This window comes from Gigantopelta aegis, chromosome 13 (genome assembly GCF_016097555.1).
Source record: "Gigantopelta aegis isolate Gae_Host chromosome 13, Gae_host_genome, whole genome shotgun sequence".
In the NCBI taxonomy this organism is placed as follows: Eukaryota; Metazoa; Mollusca; class Gastropoda; order Neomphalida; family Peltospiridae; genus Gigantopelta; species Gigantopelta aegis.
This window is the reverse complement of record NC_054711.1, coordinates 34,637,014-34,660,088: the sequence shown is the minus strand read 5'-3', so window position 1 is coordinate 34,660,088 and position 23,075 is coordinate 34,637,014. Positions and strand designations below refer to the sequence as shown.

Genomic DNA, 23,075 nt, shown 5'->3' with positions numbered 1-23,075 from the left:
TTTTATCAATGTTCCCAGAAACACAATTACTCTAATAGGCCTTTAATAGTTGTAAGTTAAAAGTACATTTAAGGAACTATTAATTACATACTTTTGCTAAAACGTAGTGGTAGTCTAAAAATAATAGTGTTTCAAGAATACAGTCTTGAATATCATTGGTGGTACACATTGTAATTGGTGTTACGTTTTTGTCATTGGTGTTACTCAATAATATTTTAATTGTTATTTCTCTAGACACTTTATGTTAGAAATTTAAATTGTTTATTAAGGAAAACTTCGATGAAATTTATTTTGAAGGGGTCCATATTTTTAAATAATAAACAAATGCCACAGTGTATGATTTAAGTCACATATATAATATTTGTGTGGTAATGCACAATTACACCCTTGAATAGTTTGTAATGCTAAAAGTATTCCAAATATGTTATTATGGACACCCAAATCACACAGCCATGTGCTCTTAATCATCATAAATCAGTTGGATCACACTTTAATTATCCCATTTGTCTGGTAACACCAATGACATCATAAGCTTGTTCATAGAGTAAGATATATATTAATTGTTTTATCTTGAATTTGTATTTTGAAAAGAAAGTGATGTTTTATGTAGAATTACCCACATGTCAGAATCACCATGTTAAATACAACATAGATCAACCTTAAAATGTGCTCAAGTGTCGCTAAACAAAGATTCATTTCCTTTGTAAATGCTGCAATAATATCCTAGATGTAGGGACATGAGTAATGTATCATGACATCAAGCCACTGTGGCCAACGCCTGTCCACTTAAATCTACATCTCTATGATCACTGCTAGTATTACTGGATACTGGCAACTATGACTGATAACTGATCTGATCAATGGGAATCATAATGATTTAAACTATTTTAACACTGATTTTCTCTAGGCGTGGAAGAAAGATGTCTGTCTACGACAGTAGCAATATCCGATGTCGGCCGCAAATAATGGAGAGTTATGTTGGCTACCAAGTAGGGTTGGCAGTGGTGGTGGGTGGTGGGGAGTGGTGGGATGTGGTGGCACGAGCTACTGTTGCTCTCCAGGCATATACAAATTACTGTTGTATCTGTTTGACTAAGTTTATCAGTTTAAAGGTTACATTACTTGTTTACGATACTTTTTATTAGTGACCGTATGTATACAAATGTTCTAAAAACTATCACACTCACCGAAACAATCAAAACCAAGAAGCAATGAATTATTTCTTTTAGACTTGACCTAGACCAATGTACCAGGAAACACGCCTACTTGTTTTTTGACGTCGTTGATCCGGATTATTACGAATTAGAAGGTAAGGCGAGTAAATTATGTTTAATAACAAACGTAATCGATTATAATGTTTTCATGTAATCGCAATCGTAATCAATTACATGTATTTAAGTAATTGCATTCATAATCGATTACATCTTTCATTGTACTCGCAATCGTAATCGATTACATGTTTTCATGTAATCGCAATCGTAATTGATTACAATGTTTGAAAATGCTAATGATAATGTCATCGTAATCAGCGATTGCTTTCATGATTATTCATAATTTACTAAACCCCTTAGGTATGTTTAGCATCATCTGCAGTACTGGTCAATCAGTGTAGACAACAGGACTGATATCCCATTGCATTCTACTCTACTAGGCAATAAATCAATAAATCAATCACAATAATAGTGGCACTTGAATTGGAATTTAGCAGCAATGTTCCATTTCATAAGACTCGGTTAATAAATAATTTTTACTGACAAGTTAGCACAATGTGCTTTTAAATATTTCTAAATGTTTGGAGTGTCTCGTGGGCTATTTGATCGGATGCTGTAGTTTCTATCCTTTGTATATATTCATATATTTATAGTTTATCATTTATGTACAGCATGTGACACAACTATAAAATAAGTTGTGTTTTTCTTCTACTACTATCATTTGCCTTAGAAACAGGAAAACAATATGATTGGATTATCAAATGAATGAAACCCAGGGGAAAGAAGCCACACATTCACATAATGGCATCTATCTTGTTTACTTTTGCTATAAAAGCACCTCAATGAATACAATGTTCTAGCTGGTAATAAATAGAAGGGCGTTGGCTGCTCCCTGAGTTCAGCATAAGTTTAGATATACGAAAATTTTCGTCTTGGGGTCAGAATTCAGGAAACCAATGTTGACATTGTGGCAAATTAGTGCTTGCTGAACAATTTGGGGTCGAAAACACGGGTTTGGTGGTGAAGAATAAAAAAAAAGTAAAAATGTAAAATTCCAAACATATGCAAACAACATGTCTAATTATTAATTTTTAATTTATTTTTAAGCTTAAATGACTTTTATTATATGCTGAATGACCATATCAACTAAATTTACTGTTTTTATGTGTTTGAATGGCCATAAGAAAAATTACACCCAAAAGAACGTATTCAAGCAAGAAATGTGCATATTAAAACAAAATTAAAGTTTACGCATGCCATACAATCTTCTTGAATTAAAATATCAAATTGTTAGATACTGAAAAATACAAACAAAGATTTAGAATCAAAATACATTCAGTACTGACCATAGTATGACAAGTATATGACCAAAGTATGACAAGTGTATGACCATTCAACTATTACAGAATCTGAAAAGTTCCAACATGCACAGCAAAATATAATAAAATCTTGTAGTAAAAATTACATCTGCATTGTGAGAAGTATTGCTTCAGTTTAACCACTTTCAATATTTTCAGTCTGGTTTGTCAGTATCTCTATATGGTCCATGGGTTAGAGCACTGGTTTTCATCAAAATCCTCAATTGATGCCTCACAGATGCATGAATGAATGAATGAATGTTTAACGACATCCCAGCACGAAAAATACATCAGCTATTGGGCCTCACGGATGCATGCGGCAGAACATACATGACCATTTGATTAGTATCTACAATCTTCTAAACAACTACATATATTCAGTTGCACAGGAACAAACACTAGTGGTTAAGAAGTTAGGGGCTGCAACTCACTAGTTATGCACGATGACTTACAGTCTCAGGTTATGCTGAATCTAACATATCATGAATTACAATACCATCAACTGGTAAAAAATATCAAGAAACATGCAGCTAAAAACTGTATTTTGTGAGGAGTAGTTTTCCCCAGGATGTTCAAAGGAAAAATTCTTTTTGTCATACAGAGTCCCAACAAAATGCCATACTCAGCACTAATTGCTGTTTAGTTCACAAAGTTTTTAAGTTATCATTATGTAGAAGCAGATGCAGATTTATTGTTCGATGTCCAAAGAAAAAGTTTGTTGTAGCACATCTTGTCAGGCAATACTCATTGGAAGGAGCAGTGCTTCTCTGGGAAAGTGCCAATTGACCATGTATCTCATGAACCAGGGTAAACTTTACCACACTGTTAAAGAGACTGTCCTGAGTTTTCTGTCATTGTTTCCGAATAATAATTAAATACAGCTTTTCTCAACTTCTAGAAAGTGAGACACTGTTTCTGGACATGCTAATGTTTGTAGTTGTCCAAACTGGATTTTACCCCCCCCCCCCCCCCCCCCCCCCCACCCCCACCCAAATAGTTTCGTACATACAGAAAAAAAGATCTTCTAGGACGTAAATGAAGTTTGAGCTTCCAAAACTATTGGGACAACTGAAAACACCTTGCATATACAGATAGTGATATTCTAAACCAGAATTTTTTTTTCAGTTGTTGAAAAGGGGCTTGGGTGAAACACTTTACAATTGCCGTAAACTGAGGCTAGTTATTGTAAGGAATATATTGTGCTGGCAAGTATCTCTGCATGAAAGTGGATACGAAGTATAAGGATGTTTAGAATCAAGACTTTACATCAATATGTTGTCTGCACACCTCCAAAAAGCTTCATTTCTTATATTGGTCTCCTCTTGGTTAGATTGTATTTTTTAAATGCCAAGAATACATATTGGTCTGAGCAGTTTTGTTACTTCCACAACCACTCAGTCTGATAAACAATGTCTTGTTCCAGGAGAATCCTTTTTTCCCAGACATGTAATGGTAAAAATATGTTTACTATTGCTGAGAAATATTTCTATTTTCTGCAAACAAGATAATAAAACTAAAGAAGACCATAACAATGGATGGTGTAATTATTATGTACCTTCTCGCTGTCAGTTGTGAAAAACGTTTCACCAGCAAGAATTATGTCATATGGAAATGCACCTGTTCCATTAAGTATGTTTGTAAACAATGGAAATACGATATCAGCAACATCTCAGTGGTTACCATATCTGGAAGGACTCGGTGGATTGGAAAAGGCGACATCTTGCACACAGTGTGATGCAGTGTTATCTGACAGACATGCCTGCATGTATTCATATGAAAAAAATAATCTTTCACAAATTGTCACATCAGAACCATTACAACAGGTGGCCAAAAGGTTGTTCAACCTTATAAAATGCAGTGCTCACTCTTAAAAGCAGTATCCCTGTTCAACAAATACATGTGGTGTCTGACAGAATCAAGGAACAGACACTGAGAACAGGCATCTTTTGCAACAAGATTTGCATTTCAGCAAACTAGACATAATTTCTCAGCAACAGCGAAAATAAAGCCAGCCTAACAAAGTTCATTAGTAGTGGTAGATGTGACAAAACTGTTCAGATTAACACCAACAAAAGGCAACATGTGTTCCTGACATTCCACATATGCAGTCTAAACATGAGGAGGTTCATAAGAGAATCATAATGCATAACATTGATGCTTCTAGGAGGGCTGCTGACAATAGAGCAGTATCCTTGTTCTCATCCAACAAGGTGCAGTGGATACTTTCTAGCAAATCTATTTCTTAATGAGCCATGTATTGCAAGGTTTATCCCAGTTCGTGAGATACTGTATCACTTGACATTTCAGTTTACACTGCCAACTTCGAAAACAAAATTGAGACTGTCAAAAGAGTACTTTGTGCTGAGTATGACATTAGTTGGAGCTTGTATGACAAAAAGTATGGTGTTTCTTTGAACAGTCTTCATTGTGAAAAAGCAGGAAAACCTGGTGAAAAATACCTCTTATAAAGAGAATAGTTTTCATCTGTATGTGTCTCAATACCTTTACCAGTAGATGGTATGGTGTAATACCAACATTGCAATATCGTAGGAGATAACCTAAGATTAGTATTCTAATGAATCAGTCACCAACAGCTCCTGAACATGTTAACAACTTGAAGAGTTGTTCAGCAGATTGCATAAGAAGATGGTCAGGCAGGTACTATAATTTGCTTTTATGAACAGATGAACTTTTTGACGAAACCAGTGCTCTAACCCACTGACCATAGCAAACTGTAGAAATCTGTAGTAACAGTGACTTAACTGAAGCAATGTTTCTCTTTGAACGGTGTAGTTTTTACTCCAATAGTTGGCTACAGTTTGCTGTGCATGTTATAGCTAAAGTTTCAGATTCTACAATAGATGGTCATACACGTGTCATATATTGGTCATATACATGTCATAGTTAGTCAGTGCAGAATATATTTTTATTCTAAATCTTTTCTGTATTCTTTAATGTCTAACAATCTGATATTTTACTTCATGAAGATACATATATATCATGTGTAAACATTGTTCTGTGGCATACACATTTGTTGCTTGAAGATGTTCTTTTTAAGCATAATTTTTGTCACGTAATGACCAAACAAATACCTTAAATGTAGTTGATATGGTTATGCTGCATATGATAAAAGTCATTTTGGCCTCAAAAGGTAATAATTAAACCAATTGTATGCAATTGCTTTGGAATTTTGTATTTTTACTTTTTCGCTTTTTTTTTCACCCCAAAATGCGTGTTTTCGACCCCAAACTTCTCAGCCCGCACTAATTTGCTAGAATGTCAACATTGGTTTCCTGAATCCTGACCCCAAGACGAACATTTTCGTATATCTAAACTTATGCTGAACTCCAGGTTGGACTATCTCGTAAATTGGTGGTCTCTGCTGCTCCACTATAAAAGCTTGCTGTCCTCTCAAAGTGTGTACAGTGGTCTGAATTCTCAACTAAGAAACGCTTGACAAATATATATTCGGTCACAGGTGTGAAAGTGGACCAATGGTACTGTGACAAGATTTCTTTTCTTTTCTTAGTCCTTACGACTGCAGACGTATCAAGCTTGATTCCAGAGATAGTTATTCCCACACTGTCACAGACACAGCCACAAATCACATAACTAATTAAGTAAACACTCATTTGAAAGTAGTCGTTAAGCCATCGGACGGGGGTCTTTTGGATGTGTAAATTAAAAACAAAACCACGATTACTAAGTTTGTTTTAAATTTAATATTATCTTATATAATTCCACCAATTAATGCCATTTTCTCGATGTTCTTTTGTTAACGCCATTGAAACGAATCGTTTTATTTTAATTTATTTTCTTGCACTGAAGTATATCAAATTAATTTTCTAGCACTCCTAAACCCATATGGGTCTACCTGACCATAATAATAATATAGGTTTACTAGACCCACGCCGTAAGCGTACGCCGTAACTATGAACAGTTTTGTTGAATACACGTTTCCTTTTAATTCAACAGTTAACGTATTCTTTGATGACGCATTTGAGCTCCACGAAGATGACGATTTTGAATACAGGGTCAATATGTTTGTGAAGACGTTTGTGGGCGTCATAAACAAGGCTGCAAGGTACGTATGTATGCAATCGGTTTTTAAACCCAGGAGAGTGAACAAAAACACATCCCAAACTGTCATGCTTTTATCCAGTTAAGGTTCAAGCTCGCTATCCTGGGCACACCCGCAGCTATCTGGGCTGCCTGTCCAGGACAGAGGGTTACTGTTTGTTATTAGTGGTTAGTGAGAGAGAAGTCGGTGTATAGTCCGTTTGCCTCAAAAAGGAACCGATGAATTGGCTTGTATCTCTATAATGAGTACTGCTAAAATTAATACAAAAATACACTATTGTCTTTTACACCCATACCAACTCGCATAATATTTGTGCAACAAAATTGTAATGTAAATAAAAAAAGGTTTCTTTACAAATTACCATCAAATTCAAATTGCATAGGGTAAATCTGGGGGGTTTTCATACATGGATGAACGCAATTATTGGAACAGTCATTGTAGTTAATTGCACATGCAGCTCTGCCTTAAGTATGTGTATATCAGGTCCTGTGGAATATATTTGAAAGTGGGTGGAGGGGCACTGTCATGGCAATGGCCCGGGGATGAAATGTTAGGCCCTGTAGGGTCTAAAGCTGTTCCTGGGTGCTTTACAGAGGCGTTTATCCACCGAGTAAATTCGGAACACAATAACTGAAAAAGGTGGGAGGGGACCATGGCTCCGCCCTCCCCCCCCCCCCCACGTTCTGTGGCCCCTGAATACTGCGTATCGATTACTATTACAACAAGTATTTTGAGAGTACAAAAGCAATACATGTCTCGTACTTGACCCAACAATTTTTTTTATCTCATAAATGTTAGAGCCAAACCTTTGTGTAAAGTTAGTAAATCACCACGAAAGTTAAACTTGATCTGTAACAACATTATAGAGCTATATACAAACTTTCAGCTTAATATCTTAATATTAAAAAACACATTTTCATATATCGTAAGTTCAAGGGCCATAACTCTGTCAAAAATGGGTAAATCACCATGAAAGTCAAACTTGATCTGTAACAGAACGTGACACAAAATTACAACTGAATATCTTGAAGCATTATCAAAAAAAGGTTGAAAAGCCAAACTTGTTTTGTAACCGTACATGATAAAGCTATACACAAAATTTTAGCTCAATATCTGAAGGCCTTCTAAAAAAAAAACGTTCGAAAAACACATTTCCACATAGCCTAAGTTCTAGCGCCATAACTCCGTCACAAATGCTTAAATCGCCATGAAATACAAACGTGATCTGTAACAGGGCATGGTGAAACTATACACAAAATGTCAGGTTAATATCTCAAGGCCTTCTGAAAAAAGGTCTGGAAAACAAATCTTCTAAGTTAAAGGCCATAATTCTGTGAAAAATGAGTAAATCGCCATGAAAGTCAAACTTGATCTGTAACTGTATATGATAAAACTATACACAAACATTTAACTTAATATCTGAAGGCATTATAAAAACAGATCCGGAAAACTATATGTGGGACAGATGGACGGGCAGACGGAAGGACGGTGATTAAACCTGTTGTCCCCTCCGTTTGGGCCGGTAGGGGACTAATAACAATGAAATACACACGTGAGGTGAAATAAATAATGTTGAATGTTTATGACTTTTTCAAAGCTGAGAGTGAACGTGGAAGACTATTCTATCATTTGAAAAAATTCATGAAACGTTCTTCACAAGCTATTGGCATTTCAGAGAGTAAATTTAAAAAAACCTTTTGAAACGAAATACTGAAGTAAATCGGAAAAATCAAGGAGACATCTAAAAGATCCAAAAATTACAAACTTGATAGCTTTCAAAAAGAATTTGTTAGAAACACTATTAGGATTTTGTTTTCTTGCAAAACAAATTCATATCGGATATAATTTTGAAAAAATAGAGGGAAAAGGAACATTATTTAATTATTGAAAAACATTCACAGGTATGGTTACAGATGTCAAAAAAAGTAGCGGTGGGAACAAGCGTATTTTATGTGAGCGACATGATATTGTATCTTTAAGGAACAATTATCTTCAAACGATAAAACGAAAACGTCAAGAAGGCTATGAACCTATTTTCCTAGATGAAATATGGGTAAATGGTTCCCACACAGTTGTAAGTCTGTGGGTACCTGGTAATAGTGATGGTCACAGTGGTCGTAAAATTCCCATTGGAGAAAGACTCATTGTTTTGCATGCTGGGTGCATGTAACGGTTTCCTTCCTGGCTGTGCACTGGTGTTTAAAGCCAAATCCAAGGACAGTTCTGACTACCACACAGATGAATAGTAAGGTTTCTGTGGAGTTGGTTGAAAACCAGATGCTACCAGCTTTAGCATGTAGCAGTTGAAGCGTACGTAGTAGCGCGGTCATGCTTTCACCCCTGAGAACGAAAATCAGGATTACCTCTTCCCTATTATTAGAGATTAATTACACAGATTGCAGCTTTAAGATGTAGTCCTTTCAATATTTGGGAAAATAGTTTATGGTTAGCCTGACAAACTGTGGACGTGCCCAAGCTACACTCAAATCCACGTCATTCCTCAGCTCCTTCCTCCAATGACCATGTTTGGATATTCTAACAGTTTGGATTTTTAAAGAAGCATTTTCAAAGTTATATACTAAAAAAATATTTGTATTCAATTTTATTAGGAAATGTAAATATTATATCTTTAATTACAATTAGAAAACCTCCGCTAATAAACGTCACAACGGAGCCAAAAATAGATTTAAAGGAAAAACGACAAAACCACCCCCCCCCCCCAAAAAAAACAAAACAAAACCCTAAAACACCCAACCCAAAACAATAGCAACGCCCCAAAACAATAACAACAACAACAACAACACAACACTCAACGACTGTAAAGCAAAATAATACACACACACTCACTCCACCAACCTATAACAAATCTTACAAAACAAAGTAATCCGACTACAACTTGACAATGAACAGCTCATTCAAAAAATATTCACTTACACAACTTGACGTAATATTAATTATTAATTATTAATTAATTAATTAATTAATTAATTAATTAACATGTACTTTCTGCTGCAGCACTGTCCATAAGTCGGAAGTGAAAATGGAACCACCCACCAAGTACCCAACACCCTACGGCGGACGGCTGGAATGGACTCTTCCTGGTCAGAATCGACTTATAGTGCACATGAAAGATAAGATGAAAATTCGCCACAAGAAGCGATGGAGTCAGGTAAAGGGAGAAGTTAAAGTTCGTTTTGTTTAATAACACCACTAGAGCACATTGATTTATTAATCATTGGCTATTGGATTTCAAACATTTGGTAATTTTAACATATAGTTTTAGCGAGAAAACCCGCTACATTTTTCTATTAGTAGCAAGGGATTTTTTATATGCACCATTTCATAGACAGGATAGCTCATACCACAGCCTTTGATATGCCAGAAAGTTAAAGTTCGTTTTGTTGAACGATACCATTACAGAACATTGATTTATTAATCGTCTGCTATTGGATGTGAAACATTTGGAAATTCTGACGTATAGACGGGGTTTTCCGATTGTCACCCAGCAGTTTATGACGTTGTCGATAGATGGCGTAACCGTACGGCCACCATTAAGGGAGTGAAATTCACGTAACAATAACATGTGACGGCATTACAGATGGGTGCAATTTCAATCTTTATGACTTTTTTGGAACGTTTTGCAAAAGCAAAACCAGTCTTTCTGATAATACTTCTGATAAAGCCTGAAACCCTAGTGGTATAGGGGCAAGTAGAACAGTTCAAGCTCTAATAAAGCCTGAAACTCTAGTGGTATAGGAGCAAGTAGAACAGTTCAAGCTCTATAAAAGCCTGAAACCCTAGTGGTATAGGGGCATGTAGAACAGTTTAAACTCTAATAAAGCCTGAAACCCTAGTGGTATAGGGGCAAATTGAACAGTTCAAACTCTAATAAAGCCTGAAACCCTAGTTGTATAGGGGCAAGTAGAACAGTTCAAGCTCTAATAAAGCCTGAAACTCTAGTGGTATAGGGGCATGTAAAACAGTTCAAACTCTAATAAAGCCTGAAACCCTAGTGGTATAGGGGCATGTAGAACAGTTCAAACTCTAATAAAGCCTGAAACCCTAGTGGTATAGGGGCAAATTGAACAGTTCAAACTCTAATAAAGCCTGAAACCCTAGTTGTATAGGGGCAAGTAGAACAGTTCAAGCTCTAATAAAGCCTGAAACCCTAGTGGTATAGGGGCATGTAAAACAGTTCAAGCTCTAATAAAGCCTGAAACCCTAGTGGTATAGGGGCATGTAAAACAGTTCAAGCTCTAATAAAGCCTGAAACCCTAGTGGTATAGGGGCATGTAAAACAGTTCAAGCTCTAATAAAGCCTGAAACCCTAGTGGTATAGGGGCATGTAGAACAGTTCAAGCTCTAATAAAGCCTGAAACCCTAGTGGTATAGGGGCATGTAGAACAGTTCAAACTCTAATAAAGCCTGAAACCCTAGTGGTATAGGGGCATGTAGAACAGTTCAAGCTCTAATAAAGCCTGAAACCCTAGTGGTATAGGGGCAAATTGAACAGTTCAAACTCTAATAAAGCCTGAAACCCTAGTTGTATAGGGGCATGTAGAACAGTTCAAGCTCTAATAAAGCCTGAAACCCTAGTGGTATAGGGGCTAGTGGTATAGGGGCATGTAAAACAGTTCAAGCTCTAATAAAGCCTGAAACCCTAGTGGTATAGGGGCATGTAAAACAGTTCAAGCTCTAATAAAGCCTGAAACCCTAGTGGTATAGGGGCATGTAGAACAGTTCAAGCTCTAATAAAGCCTGAAACCCTAGTGGTATAGGGGCATGTAGAACAGTTCAAGCTCTAATAAAGCCTGAAACCCTAGTGAAACCCTAGTATAGGGGCATGTAGAACAGTTCAAGCTCTAATAAAGCCTGAAACCCTAGTGGTATAGGGGCATGTAAAACAGTTCAAGCTCTAATAAAGCCTGAAACCCTAGTGGTATAGGGGCATGTAAAACAGTTCAAGCTCTAATAAAGCCTGAAACCCTAGTGGTATAGGGGCATGTAGAACAGTTCAAGCTCTAATAAAGCCTGAAACCCTAGTGGTATAGGGGCATGTAGAACAGTTCAAGCTCTAATAAAGCCTGAAACCCTAGTGGTATAGGGGCATGTAGAACAGTTCAAGCTCTAATAAAGCCTGAAACCCTAGTGGTATAGGGGCATGTAGAACAGTTCAAGCTCTAATAAAGCCTGAAACCCTAGTGGTATAGGGGCATGTAGAACAGTTCAAACTCTAGTGGTATAAAGCAGTTGAAAAAGCCCCCTAGTGGTATAGGGGCATGTAAAACAGTTCAAGCTCTGATAAAGCCTGAAACCCTAGTTGTATAGGGGCATGTAGAACAGTTCAAACTCTGATAAAGCTTGAAACCCTAGTGGTATAGGGGCATGTAAAACAGTTCAAACTCTGATAAAGACTGAAACCCTAGTTGTATAGGGGCATGTAAAACAGTTCAAACTCTGATAAAGACTGAAACTCTAGTGGTATAGAGGCATGTAAAACAGTTCAAACTCTGATAAAGACTGAAATCATTGTGGTATAGGGGCATGTAAAACAGTTCAAACTGATAAAGCAGCAAAGAACTTGTTTTCCCATATCACATAAGGACAAGAAATACCACAGTCTTCAATGTGCCAATCATGGGTCACTGTTGGGACTGACAAATATAAATCTATCGATTGTAATGTATCCTGGGGCCCACAGCACACCATTCGGACGCGCTACCACCAAACTAAAAAATAACTTGAAAACAGTTCAGTTTTCTTTTATTATCGCTGGTGCTTACATGTTACTGGTTATAGGTTATGTACATGTGTTACTGGTTATAGGTTATGTACATGTGTTACTGGTTATAGGTCATGTACACGTGTTACTTGTTACTGGGTACTGGTTATAGGTTATGTACATGTGTTACTGGTTATAGGTGACGTACATATGTTACTGGTTATAGGTCATGTACACGTGTTACTTGTTACTGGGTACTGGTTATAGGTTATGTACATGTGTTACTGGTTATAGTTCATGTACACGTGTTACTTGTTACTGGGTACTGGTTATAGGTTATGTACATGTGTTACTGGTTATAGGTGACGTACATATGTTACTGGTTATAGGTCATGTACACGTGTTACTTGTTACTGGGTACTGGTTATAGGTTATGTACATGTGTTACTGGTTATAGGTGACGTACATATGTTACTGGTTATAGGTCATGTACACGTGTTACTTGTTACTGGGTACTGGTTATAGGTTATGTACATGTGTTACTGGTTATAGGTGACGTACATATGTTACTGGTTATAGGTCATGTACACGTGTTACTTGTTACTGGGTACTGGTTATAGGTTATGTACATGTGTTACTGGTTATAGGTGACGTACATATGTTACTGGTTATAGGTCATGTACACGTGTTACTGGTTACTGGGTTATAGGTACATGGTTGGTTATAGGTCATGTACATGTTACTTGTTACTGGGTACTGGTTATAGGTTACGTACATATGTTACTGGTTATAGGTAGGTCATGTACACGTGTTACTTGTTACTGGGTACTGGTTATAGGTTATGTACATGTGTTACTGGTTATAGGTGACGTACATATGTTACTGGTTATAGGTCATGTACACGTGTTACTTGTTACTGGGTACTGGTTATAGGTTATGTACATGTGTTACTGGTTATAGGTGACGTACATATGTTACTGGTTATAGGTCATGTACACGTGTTACTTGTTACTGGGTACTGGTTATAGGTGATGTACATGTGTTACTGGTTATAGGTGACGTACATATGTTACTGGTTATAGGTCATGTACACGTGTTACTTGTTACTGGGTACTGGTTATAGGTTATGTACATGTGTTACTGGTTATAGGTCATGTACACGTGTTACTTGTTACTGGGTACTGGTTATAGGTTATGTACATGTGTTACTGGTTATAGGTCATGTACACGTGTTACTTGTTACTGGGTACTGGTTATAGGTTATGTACATGTGTTACTGGTTATAGGTGACGTACATATGTTACTGGTTATAGGTCATGTACACGTGTTACTTGTTACTGGGTACTGGTTATAGGTGACGTACATGTGTTACTGGTTATAGGTGACGTGTTACTGGTTATAGGTCATGTACACGTGTTACTTGTTACTGGGTACTGGTTATAGGTTATGTACATGTGTTACTGGTTATAGGTGACGTACATATGTTACTGGTTATAGGTCATGTACACGTGTTACTTGTTACTGGGTACTGGTTATAGGTTATGTACATGTGTTACTGGTTATAGGTGACGTACATATGTTACTGGTTATAGGTCATGTACACGTGTTACTTGTTACTGGGTACTGGTTATAGGTTATGTACATGTGTTACTGGTTATAGGTGACGTACATGTGTTACTGGTTATAGGTCATGTACACGTGTTACTTGTTACTGGGTACTGGTTATAGGTTATGTACATGTGTTACTGGTTATAGGTGACGTACATATGTTACTGGTTATAGGTCATGTACATGTGTTACTGGTTATAGGTTATGTACATGTGTTACTGGTTATAGGTTATGTACATGTGTTACTGGTTATAGGTCATGTACACGTGTTACTTGTTACTGGGGTACTGTTACTTGTTACTGGGTACTGTTTATAGGTTACGTACATGTGTTACTGGTTATAGGTGACGTACATATGTTACTGGTTATAGGTCATGTACATGTGTTACTGGTTATATGTCATGTACATGTGTTACTGGTTATAGGTTACGTACATGTGTTACTGGTTACAGGTGATGTTCATGTGTTACTGGTTGCAGGTGATGTACATGTGTTACTGGTTATAGGTGATGTACATGTCTTGCTTGTTACAGGCGATGTTCATGTGTTACTTGTTACTGGTTGCAGGTGATGTGCATGTGTTACTTGTTACTGGTTACAGGTGACGTACATGTGTTACTGGTTACAGGTGATATACATGTGTTACTGGTTACAGGTGATGTACATGCATTACTGGTTACAGGTGACGTACATGTGTTACTGGTTACAGGTGATGTACACGTGTTACTGGTTATGGGTGATGTACATGTGTTACTGGTTACAGGTGATGTATATGTGTTACTGGTTATAGGTGATGTACATGTGTTACTTGTTACTGGGCACTGGCTATAGGTGATGTACATGTGTTACTGGCTATAGGTGATGTACATGTATTACTGGTTACAGGTTATGTAAATGTGTTACTGGCTATAGGTGATGTACACGTGTTGCTTGTTACTGGGCACTGGCTATAGGTGATGTACATGTGTTACTGGCTATAGGTGATGTACATGTGTTACTGGTTACATGTTATGAAAATGTGTTATTTGTTACTGGATACTGGTTATAGGTGAGTCACATATGTTACTGGTTACAGGAGATGTACTTGTGTTACTGGTTACAGATGATGTATGTGCGTTACTGTTACATGTGCTGTACTTGTGTTACTGGTTACAGATGATGTGCGTGCACTACTGGCTACATGTGTTGTACGTGTGTTACTGGTTACGTATGCTGTACGTGTGTTACTAGTTACAGGTGCTGTACGTGTGTTACTTTGTTCAGGTTATGTACGTATGTTACTGGTTGCAGGTGTTGTACGTGTGTTACTGATTGCATGTGTTGTACGTGTGTTACTTTTTACAGGTGATGTACATGTATTACTTGCTTGGACACCGCCTCGTGGCCCAGCCTCTGCCCGATGCCAGACGGAAACAGATAATCGCGGACCACACGTACATACTGACGCTGGACGGAGACGTGGACTTCCAGCCGTCTGCTGTACAGCTGCTCGTCGACCGGATGAAGAAAAATGAGAAGGTCGCCGCCGCGTGTGGAAGAATACATCCAATCGGGTCAGGTAAACTGACCACTGAAACTGTCAGATGTATCTTTTTGTGCTCCACTTCCAAATTGTCTACCTATATATGGTCAAGACTGTTGCTTTAAAACTAAAGATAATATCAAGTTTAATTAAATGTTTAGTATGTTTAGTATGGATGTGTGAACTGTATGTACTCTGTGTCTTAGATTAGAATAATTGTATGGTGATGATTTAAGACTCCCCAACCTTAACATTATCATATGGCTCTCTGAGACAATAAAGGTTTTAAAATAAGAAAGAATGAAGAAAAGAAATGATGTTTGCTTTTTTATATATATAAACTGATCAGGGTAAATTAACATTTTAATTTCTCAAGGAACACAATGAACACAGGAACACTAAAAATGTAAACAAGCGTATACTATCTTCATAATCATATTTGAAAAACCTGGCCAAAACATATTACAAATCTGCATACCAAATGAAACAAAAAATATGGTACGGCTGAGGTGAAAGATTGATAAAAATATCATAAATACTTTTGATCAATCTTGGCAAAAAGACCTTGTAGTTGAAAAATATAACATAAATATTGTTGTGTTTTTTTGTAGTTTTGTTGTTTGTTTTTTGTTGTTGTTTTGGGGGTGGGTTTTTTTTTTTTTTTTTTTTTTTGGGTGGGGGGTTTGTTTGTTTTAGGGTTTTTCGCGGGGGGGGGGGGGGTAGTGGTGGTGGTGATGAATTCCGTATTTAATAAGAATGCTTTATTAAACTTTCTTCCGAAATCAGTCTTTAAACTACCTGTATAAATATTTGCGCTATATTTTTATTTTAGGTCCAATGGTATGGTATCAAAAATTTGAATACGCCATCAGTCATTGGTTACAGAAAGCAACCGAGCACATGATTGGCTGTGTTCTGTGCAGTCCCGGATGTTTCAGTCTGTTCAGAGCGTCTGCGCTAATGGATGATAACGTGATGAGAAAATATGCCATGGTCTCGGACAAAGCAATGCATTTCGTACAGTATGACCAAGGTTTGTGTCTGTGTTTAAGCAGTTGTTCGCCAAATCCGATATAAGGTTGAATTTAGTTTCTAAAATTGTGTTTAATAATGTTTCGTTCGTTTATAAAAATAGCAAAGTTTACATACTTTTTTAAAAGCAAGAAACTACAGAGAAAGAAAACAAATAGTGGTCGGCGAGTGATTTGTTCACACGCCCCTTGAGTGACTTTCATGCATACCGCTTGTAGATGTATGGCAAACTGAAATTTCGGATGGAATGGGAAGTAAATTTGAAGATAATTCAAATTTTCATGATGATAGACATTGTGGTATATAATTCAGTTAAGGCTATAAAAAATTTTTTAAATCACTTTATTAATGTTTAAGTAACTCTAAAAGTATAAAATGTTTGCAGAATTACCAGAACGTACAAAAGTCTCGTAATTCGTCCGCCTTTTAGTAGCAGCATTCTGAATAAAATCTGACTGGGTTAAAGGGACATTCCCGAGTTTGCTGCAATTTTTAATATGTTATCAACTAAAAGGGACTTTTTAACGATTGTAATTACATATTAAATATATTTTCTGTATAAAATATTAGTGGCTGTATATAAACGTTTTTCTGGTCGTTCTAATATTTGTACTATGTTAAATTTCATTTTATTTCCTAAAATATGTTTTTTCGTACGTACGTAATTATTTGAAGATAAACTCCAGTTTGGGCTTTTTACAAATAGTAAGACGACCAGAAGCACACTGAATTGTATATTCTTAAAAAGTTGACATATTTTAATAAGTAAGTTTAATCGTAGAAATATTTCAGAAACATCTTACAATGCAGCAAACTCAGGAATGCCCCTTTAAAGTTCAAAATAAACCTAACCTTTAATGGCGCATTACATATAAGGCCACGTTTGCTATAGGTGAGGTAAATTCGTCTAATTTAAATTGAACGCGTATCATTTTACTGGCTAATATGCATGAAACAACTACGTCCTACTAAAATAAGGATGACCATGTTTGTGCAGAACTAGGCTGTTAAAGGAAGTTTGTAGAAGAGGTGCAACTTCATAAAAAAGGCATCTACACGAAAATGCTTCATATAAAAAATAGTCTCCCCTCCCCAAGAAACATCCAGCCAATCAAAAATGCTACATCTTGCCGTCTATGGAGAAATACGTTTCTTATATTCGTACATTTACAATGTAGTCTCGGGGCATTTTGAATTTTAAAGGAAGGTTACGCACCCCAGCACCCCTACACCCCTGGATCCGCGCCTGGGTATCATTGTTCTGTTTGCAGGTGAAGACAGATGGCTCTGCACACTGCTTCTGCAACAAGGCTACCGAGTGGAGTACTGCGCGGCCGCAGATGCGTTGACCTATGCCCCGGAAGGCTTTAGGGAGTTCTACAACCAGCGACGTCGTTGGTCTCCTTCCACCATGGCCAACATCATGGACCTCCTGCAGGACTGGCGCCATGTCATCAAGGTGAACCACGTTCACAGGTGTAACTCAGTAGTAGAGTGCCGGACTGAGGTGCGATAGGTTGCACGATCGATTGCCCTCGGTGAACTCGAGGGTTTTGTTTTCCACATCATAACCAGTGTTCCACGATTGGTATCTCATCAGTTTTGGTATAAAATGTCTTATCTATGGGAAGGTGCATATAAAAGCACCCCCCCCCCCTGCCCGCTCCCTGTTTTATCAATAGGAGTATCCTATGTAGCGGCAGTGGATCTAGAAAGTGTCCTACTAATCATAGGAGAGCTCTCCCAACTAAGAATCAAGCATCCCCAGCGAACAAATACATCGAGTGTTTTCAATCCATTCTGAGCTCCACGACTGGTATATTAAAGGAAAAGTGCTCTAAAATGTCCGAAGTGGCAACTATCGTACTACCAGCTATTTGTGGGTTTGTGTGGCTCCTGACTATCTACTGGGTAAAATTACACAGAATACCTGTAGGGGAACAAGGTCAAATGACGTCATTGTAAGCCTTTATAAAGAAAATGTTATAATACAGTTTAAAAACAACATTTATTAATTTTTGGATATTAATAACTTTTAAACAGTAGAGAGCGCTTCCAATATGACTGTTTCTAGGCCACTAATTGGACGCATGCGACGCGACAATATTTCTATCCTAAGCAAACGCGACCATAACGACAGTCTTCTTTTTAAAATTGTTATCAGCAGTTGAAACCACAAAGTAAAAGTTGTTTGATTAGTTAATCTATGTTTGTCGCTCGCATCGCGCGATAAATAATAGAAACAATTCCTATCGGTAGTGTGTCGCGCGCTCGATCACATGAATCTGGATACAGCTTTAGTCTTGGTTACCAACACAAATTCATTTTTAAAAACATTTCTTTATATTTTGGTTTCTGATATTTAGTGTCTGGTTGTACCTTTACAAGAAATACGCTGATTAAACAATACATTGTAGTGAGCAGTCTGAGGTCGGTAAAACTCTCCTGTCTCGGTTAAACAATACATTGTAGTGAGCAGTCTGAGGTCGGTAAAACTCTCCTGTCTCGGTTAAACAATACATTGCAGTGAGCAGTCTGACGTCGGTAAAACTCTCCTGTCTCGGTTAAACAATACAGTGTAGTGAGCAGTCTGAGGTCGGTAAAACTCTCCTGTCTCGGCTAAACAATACATTGTACCGAGCAGTCTGAGGTCGGTAAAACTCTCCTGTCTCGGTTAAACAATACATTGTAGTGAGCAGTCTGACGTCGGTAAAACTCTCCTGTCTCGGTTAAACAATACATTGCAGTGAGCAGTCTGAGGTCGGTAAAACTCTCCTGTCTCGGCTAAACAATACATTGTACTGAGCAGTCTGAGGTCGGGTAAAATTCTCCTGTGTCGGCTAAACAATGCATTGTACCGAGCAGTCTGAGGTCGGTAAAACTCTCCTGTCTCGGTTAAACAATACATTGTACCGAGCAGTCTGAGGTCGGTAAAACTCTCCTGTCTCGGTTAAACAATACATTGTAGTGAGCAGTCTCAGGTCGGGTAAAATTCTCCTGTGTCGGCTAAACAATCCCGAGCAGTGTCGTCGGGCTAAACAATACATTGTAGTGAGCAGTCTGAGGTCGGTAAAACTCTCCTGTCTCGGTTAAACAATACATTGTAGTGAGCAGTCTCAGGTCGGGTAAAATTCTCCTGTGTCGGCTAAACAATGCATTGTACCGAGCAGTCTGAGGTCGGTAAAACTCTCCTGTCTCGGCTAAACAATACATTGTAGTGAGCAGTCTGAGGTCGGTAAAACTCTCCTGTCTCGGTTAAACAATACATTGTAGTGAGCAGTCTGAGGTCGGTAAAACTCTCCTGTCTCGGTTAAACAATACATTGTACTGAGCAGCCCGAGGTCGGTAAAACTCTCCTGTCTCGGCTAAACAATACATTGTACCGAGCAGTCTGAGGTCGGTAAAACTCTCCTGTCTCGGTTAAACAATACATTGTAGTGAGCAGTCTGAGGTCGGTAAAACTCTCCTGTCATGGCTAAACAATACATTGTACCGAGCAGTCTGAGGTCGGTAAAACTCCCCTGTCTCGGTTAAACAATACATTGTAGTGAGCAGTCTGAGGTCGGTAAAACTCTCCTGTCTCGGTTAAACAATACATTGCAGTGAGCAGTCTGACGTCGGTAAAACTCTCCTGTCTCGGTTAAACAATGTACTGAGGTGTCTCTAATTTTTATCGCTGTGTTTTTAAATATTTTACTAAACCATGTGCTGAGGTGCCCGTGTCGTGGCTAAAACGGACGTTCGTTTTGTGTGTTTGACGGGCAGGTGAACGAGAACATCTCTGGGCTGTACATGACCTACCAGCTGCTGCTGTTCGTGTCCTCCGTGCTGACCCCCGGGACGATCTTCCTGCTGATCGTGGGCGCCGTCAACACCGCCTTCTCCAGCATCGACCTGCTGGCAGCCCTCCTCGTCAACCTCGTGCCCATCGTGCTCTTCCTCGTCGTCTGCTACACAGCACGCACGGACATACAGGTGAGAAGACCCAGTGAGGTATGACGTAGTTCACTGGTACACGGCACGCACGGACATACAGGTGAGAAGACCCAATGAGGTATGACGTAGTTCACTGGTACACGGCACGCACGGACATACATTGTACAGGTGAGAAGACCCAGTGAGGTATGACGTAGTTCACTGGTACACGGCACGCACGGACATACAGGTGAGAAGAACCAGTGAGGTATGACGTAGTTCACTGGTACACGGCACGCACGGACATATAGGTGAGAAGAACCAGTGAGCTATGACGTAGTTCACTGGTAGGACGCTCGCCTGGATTTGAGGCGTTTCCCCATCCCAACAAGTACTCTACAACTGGTACATGAAATATCGTGGTATGTACTGCCCGGTAAATGGGGAAGTACATAAACGGATTCAAAAGGGTACCAGTGGACACACACCCCCCCTGTCCTGTCCAAGAGCTGAACGCCTGCACGCCAACTCCTAAAAGTTTACAACCCCTTGATTTACAAGCCCAGCCCACACTGTTAATTCTAAGTCACACTCATTGCTGATAACACTTGAAAGAGTAGACGGATTGCTGTAATAAAGTCTTGCCAATGCAAACAGTATGTTACGTCTAGAGACTTCACAAAGCTCTTGAGTCTGACATTATTTGGGGGTAAGGGTGGTGTCGAGGGGTGAATTAGATTCTCCCCCATTTCATGATTTCCCCCCACTTATTTTGAAATGTACAGATCACTAATATACAACTTTCACTGAAGTAGCTGCACGTAGACCCTCTTGCAAGTGTCTGGATCCACGCCTGTTTACTGTTTTATAATGACATATGTCGGACACCTAAATAGCTGATGATTAACAATGAGCTTGGGTCGCACGGCTGTTTTCCAACTACATCACCCAACTAGATAGTTTCTAAATAATGTGTTGTATGATCATGAGCGAAAAGTACTTTATTCAACTTTGTTACACACCTGTTGGTGAGAACATCATTCGTTATTAATTTTATGATAACACATACTTGTTTACACATGTACGTGTGTTAACAATTTCAAGACATACGACTGGCTGCTCCAAGGTGATGACCAAGTAACCAATGCCATACATGAAAAATGAAAAATGAAAAAAAAGCACGACCGAAATCGATTAGACTGTGACGTATAGTTAACCTGACAATCATTTGTCTAACGCGTAAGTGAAAGGGCTGTAAATAACTTTTCAGTCGAAAAATTTGCTTAAAACCTGGTTTTTAATTATACTTTACTTTGATTATCCATTTCCGTACACCCGAAGTGTTTCTGGTCATCCTGGTGTTTTTATCACAAAATGCATTTTTCATATTTTTAAAAATGCACGTGCGTCTGAGAAGTAACAGTTGTATGGAGTTGAGTTATAGTCTATTTTTAAGGGTAAATCACCCTTTTGTAACTTTATCCAAATGTGTAACAGATTTGTAGTTTAACAAAACTTGGTGTCCATTTTAACGGGTTGAAACTAAGGTCTGCGACTTTAAGTATAAATTTGCAAAGAATGGTGCATCATTTTAAAGTTCAAGTCAAGAATTGGTTGTATGTTGCACTGTTTAGTGTTTTCTAACAAGACGGGTCAGTTGACGATGGTCAATCCTACGACCCATGTTACCTTAGCGATCTGCCCAGAAACAGCGGAGAAGATAGTAAATCTTAAGGCGGAGTTGAATGTTACTTGTATAATGCAGGAAATTGCGTTATAGAACATCTAGTTTTCAAACACTTTACGGGGAAGAATACCCCCAGAACCCCTTAGAAACTTCGCTTTGCTCCCTCGATCTCAGTCAATGCGATTTTTCTACATTTCAAAGGGCGAAATATAGGCATTATTCAGGTATTATTCACCTTTTATGTTAAAGTTTTCTGTTCAAATTTCGCATGTAGATCAGTTTCCTAGATCAATGAAACTTGGTTTATAGTTGAACCTATGGATGTTAATCATAGTGCCCTGAAGAGGTTTATGGTAGGAGAGATATTTAATTCTACGCAATTCTTGTTTTAGTATATATCAAATGTTGATTTAAGTGCATATGTGTAGCGCTATATCAAATATCATATAACCAGATCAAACTCTTAAGTGCATCCAACTTTAAATACGTTAACTACTTCTCTGCCTGCTGTTGGTAACTTTCGTTTTGTGATTGGATGTGTTCTCACAAAGTATCATTTCGTCTAGCCAGTAAATTCATGTTGTTTGTTTAAACTAGGTTACCATGTTTTATGTAATTAAAGTAGTCGATCGAGGAAGTTTTCTACTGTATCAGATCCTGCTTTCGCCGATGGGTGAACTTAGTCCTTGTTAATTCATATATGGATTAGCGCAAATCGTTTGGTAAACAATTCAAGTGTTCTTGACAGGAAACTGTATACAAGTGACAAAAAGCAATGTGACTTAAAATGTAAATCGGGAGGGGGGGGGGGGGGAGGATTTAACTTAGTCAATTGAGTGCTCGTTTGAGGTGCCATCGTCACAGGATCCAACCACCTCGGTGGATCCATGCAACTGATCGGCGTTTTTCTCGTTCCAACCACTATACCACAACCAGTCA

General features: G+C 38.1%; 1 protein-coding gene across 1 annotated transcript in view; it reads left to right on the top strand.

The window, feature by feature from the left end:
- Positions 1 to 23,075, top strand: part of LOC121387284 (chitin synthase chs-2-like) — a 43,423-nt gene that overhangs the window by 14,700 nt on the left and 5,648 nt on the right. Inside the window, exons 6-12 of the mRNA XM_041518306.1 lie at positions 1,230 to 1,309; positions 6,545 to 6,653; positions 9,666 to 9,819; positions 15,325 to 15,538; positions 16,335 to 16,535; positions 17,806 to 17,993; positions 20,300 to 20,509. Coding sequence (XP_041374240.1) covers positions 1,230 to 1,309; positions 6,545 to 6,653; positions 9,666 to 9,819; positions 15,325 to 15,538; positions 16,335 to 16,535; positions 17,806 to 17,993; positions 20,300 to 20,509 — 1,156 coding nt within the window. The remainder of the gene's footprint in view (positions 1 to 1,229; positions 1,310 to 6,544; positions 6,654 to 9,665; positions 9,820 to 15,324; positions 15,539 to 16,334; positions 16,536 to 17,805; positions 17,994 to 20,299; positions 20,510 to 23,075) is intronic.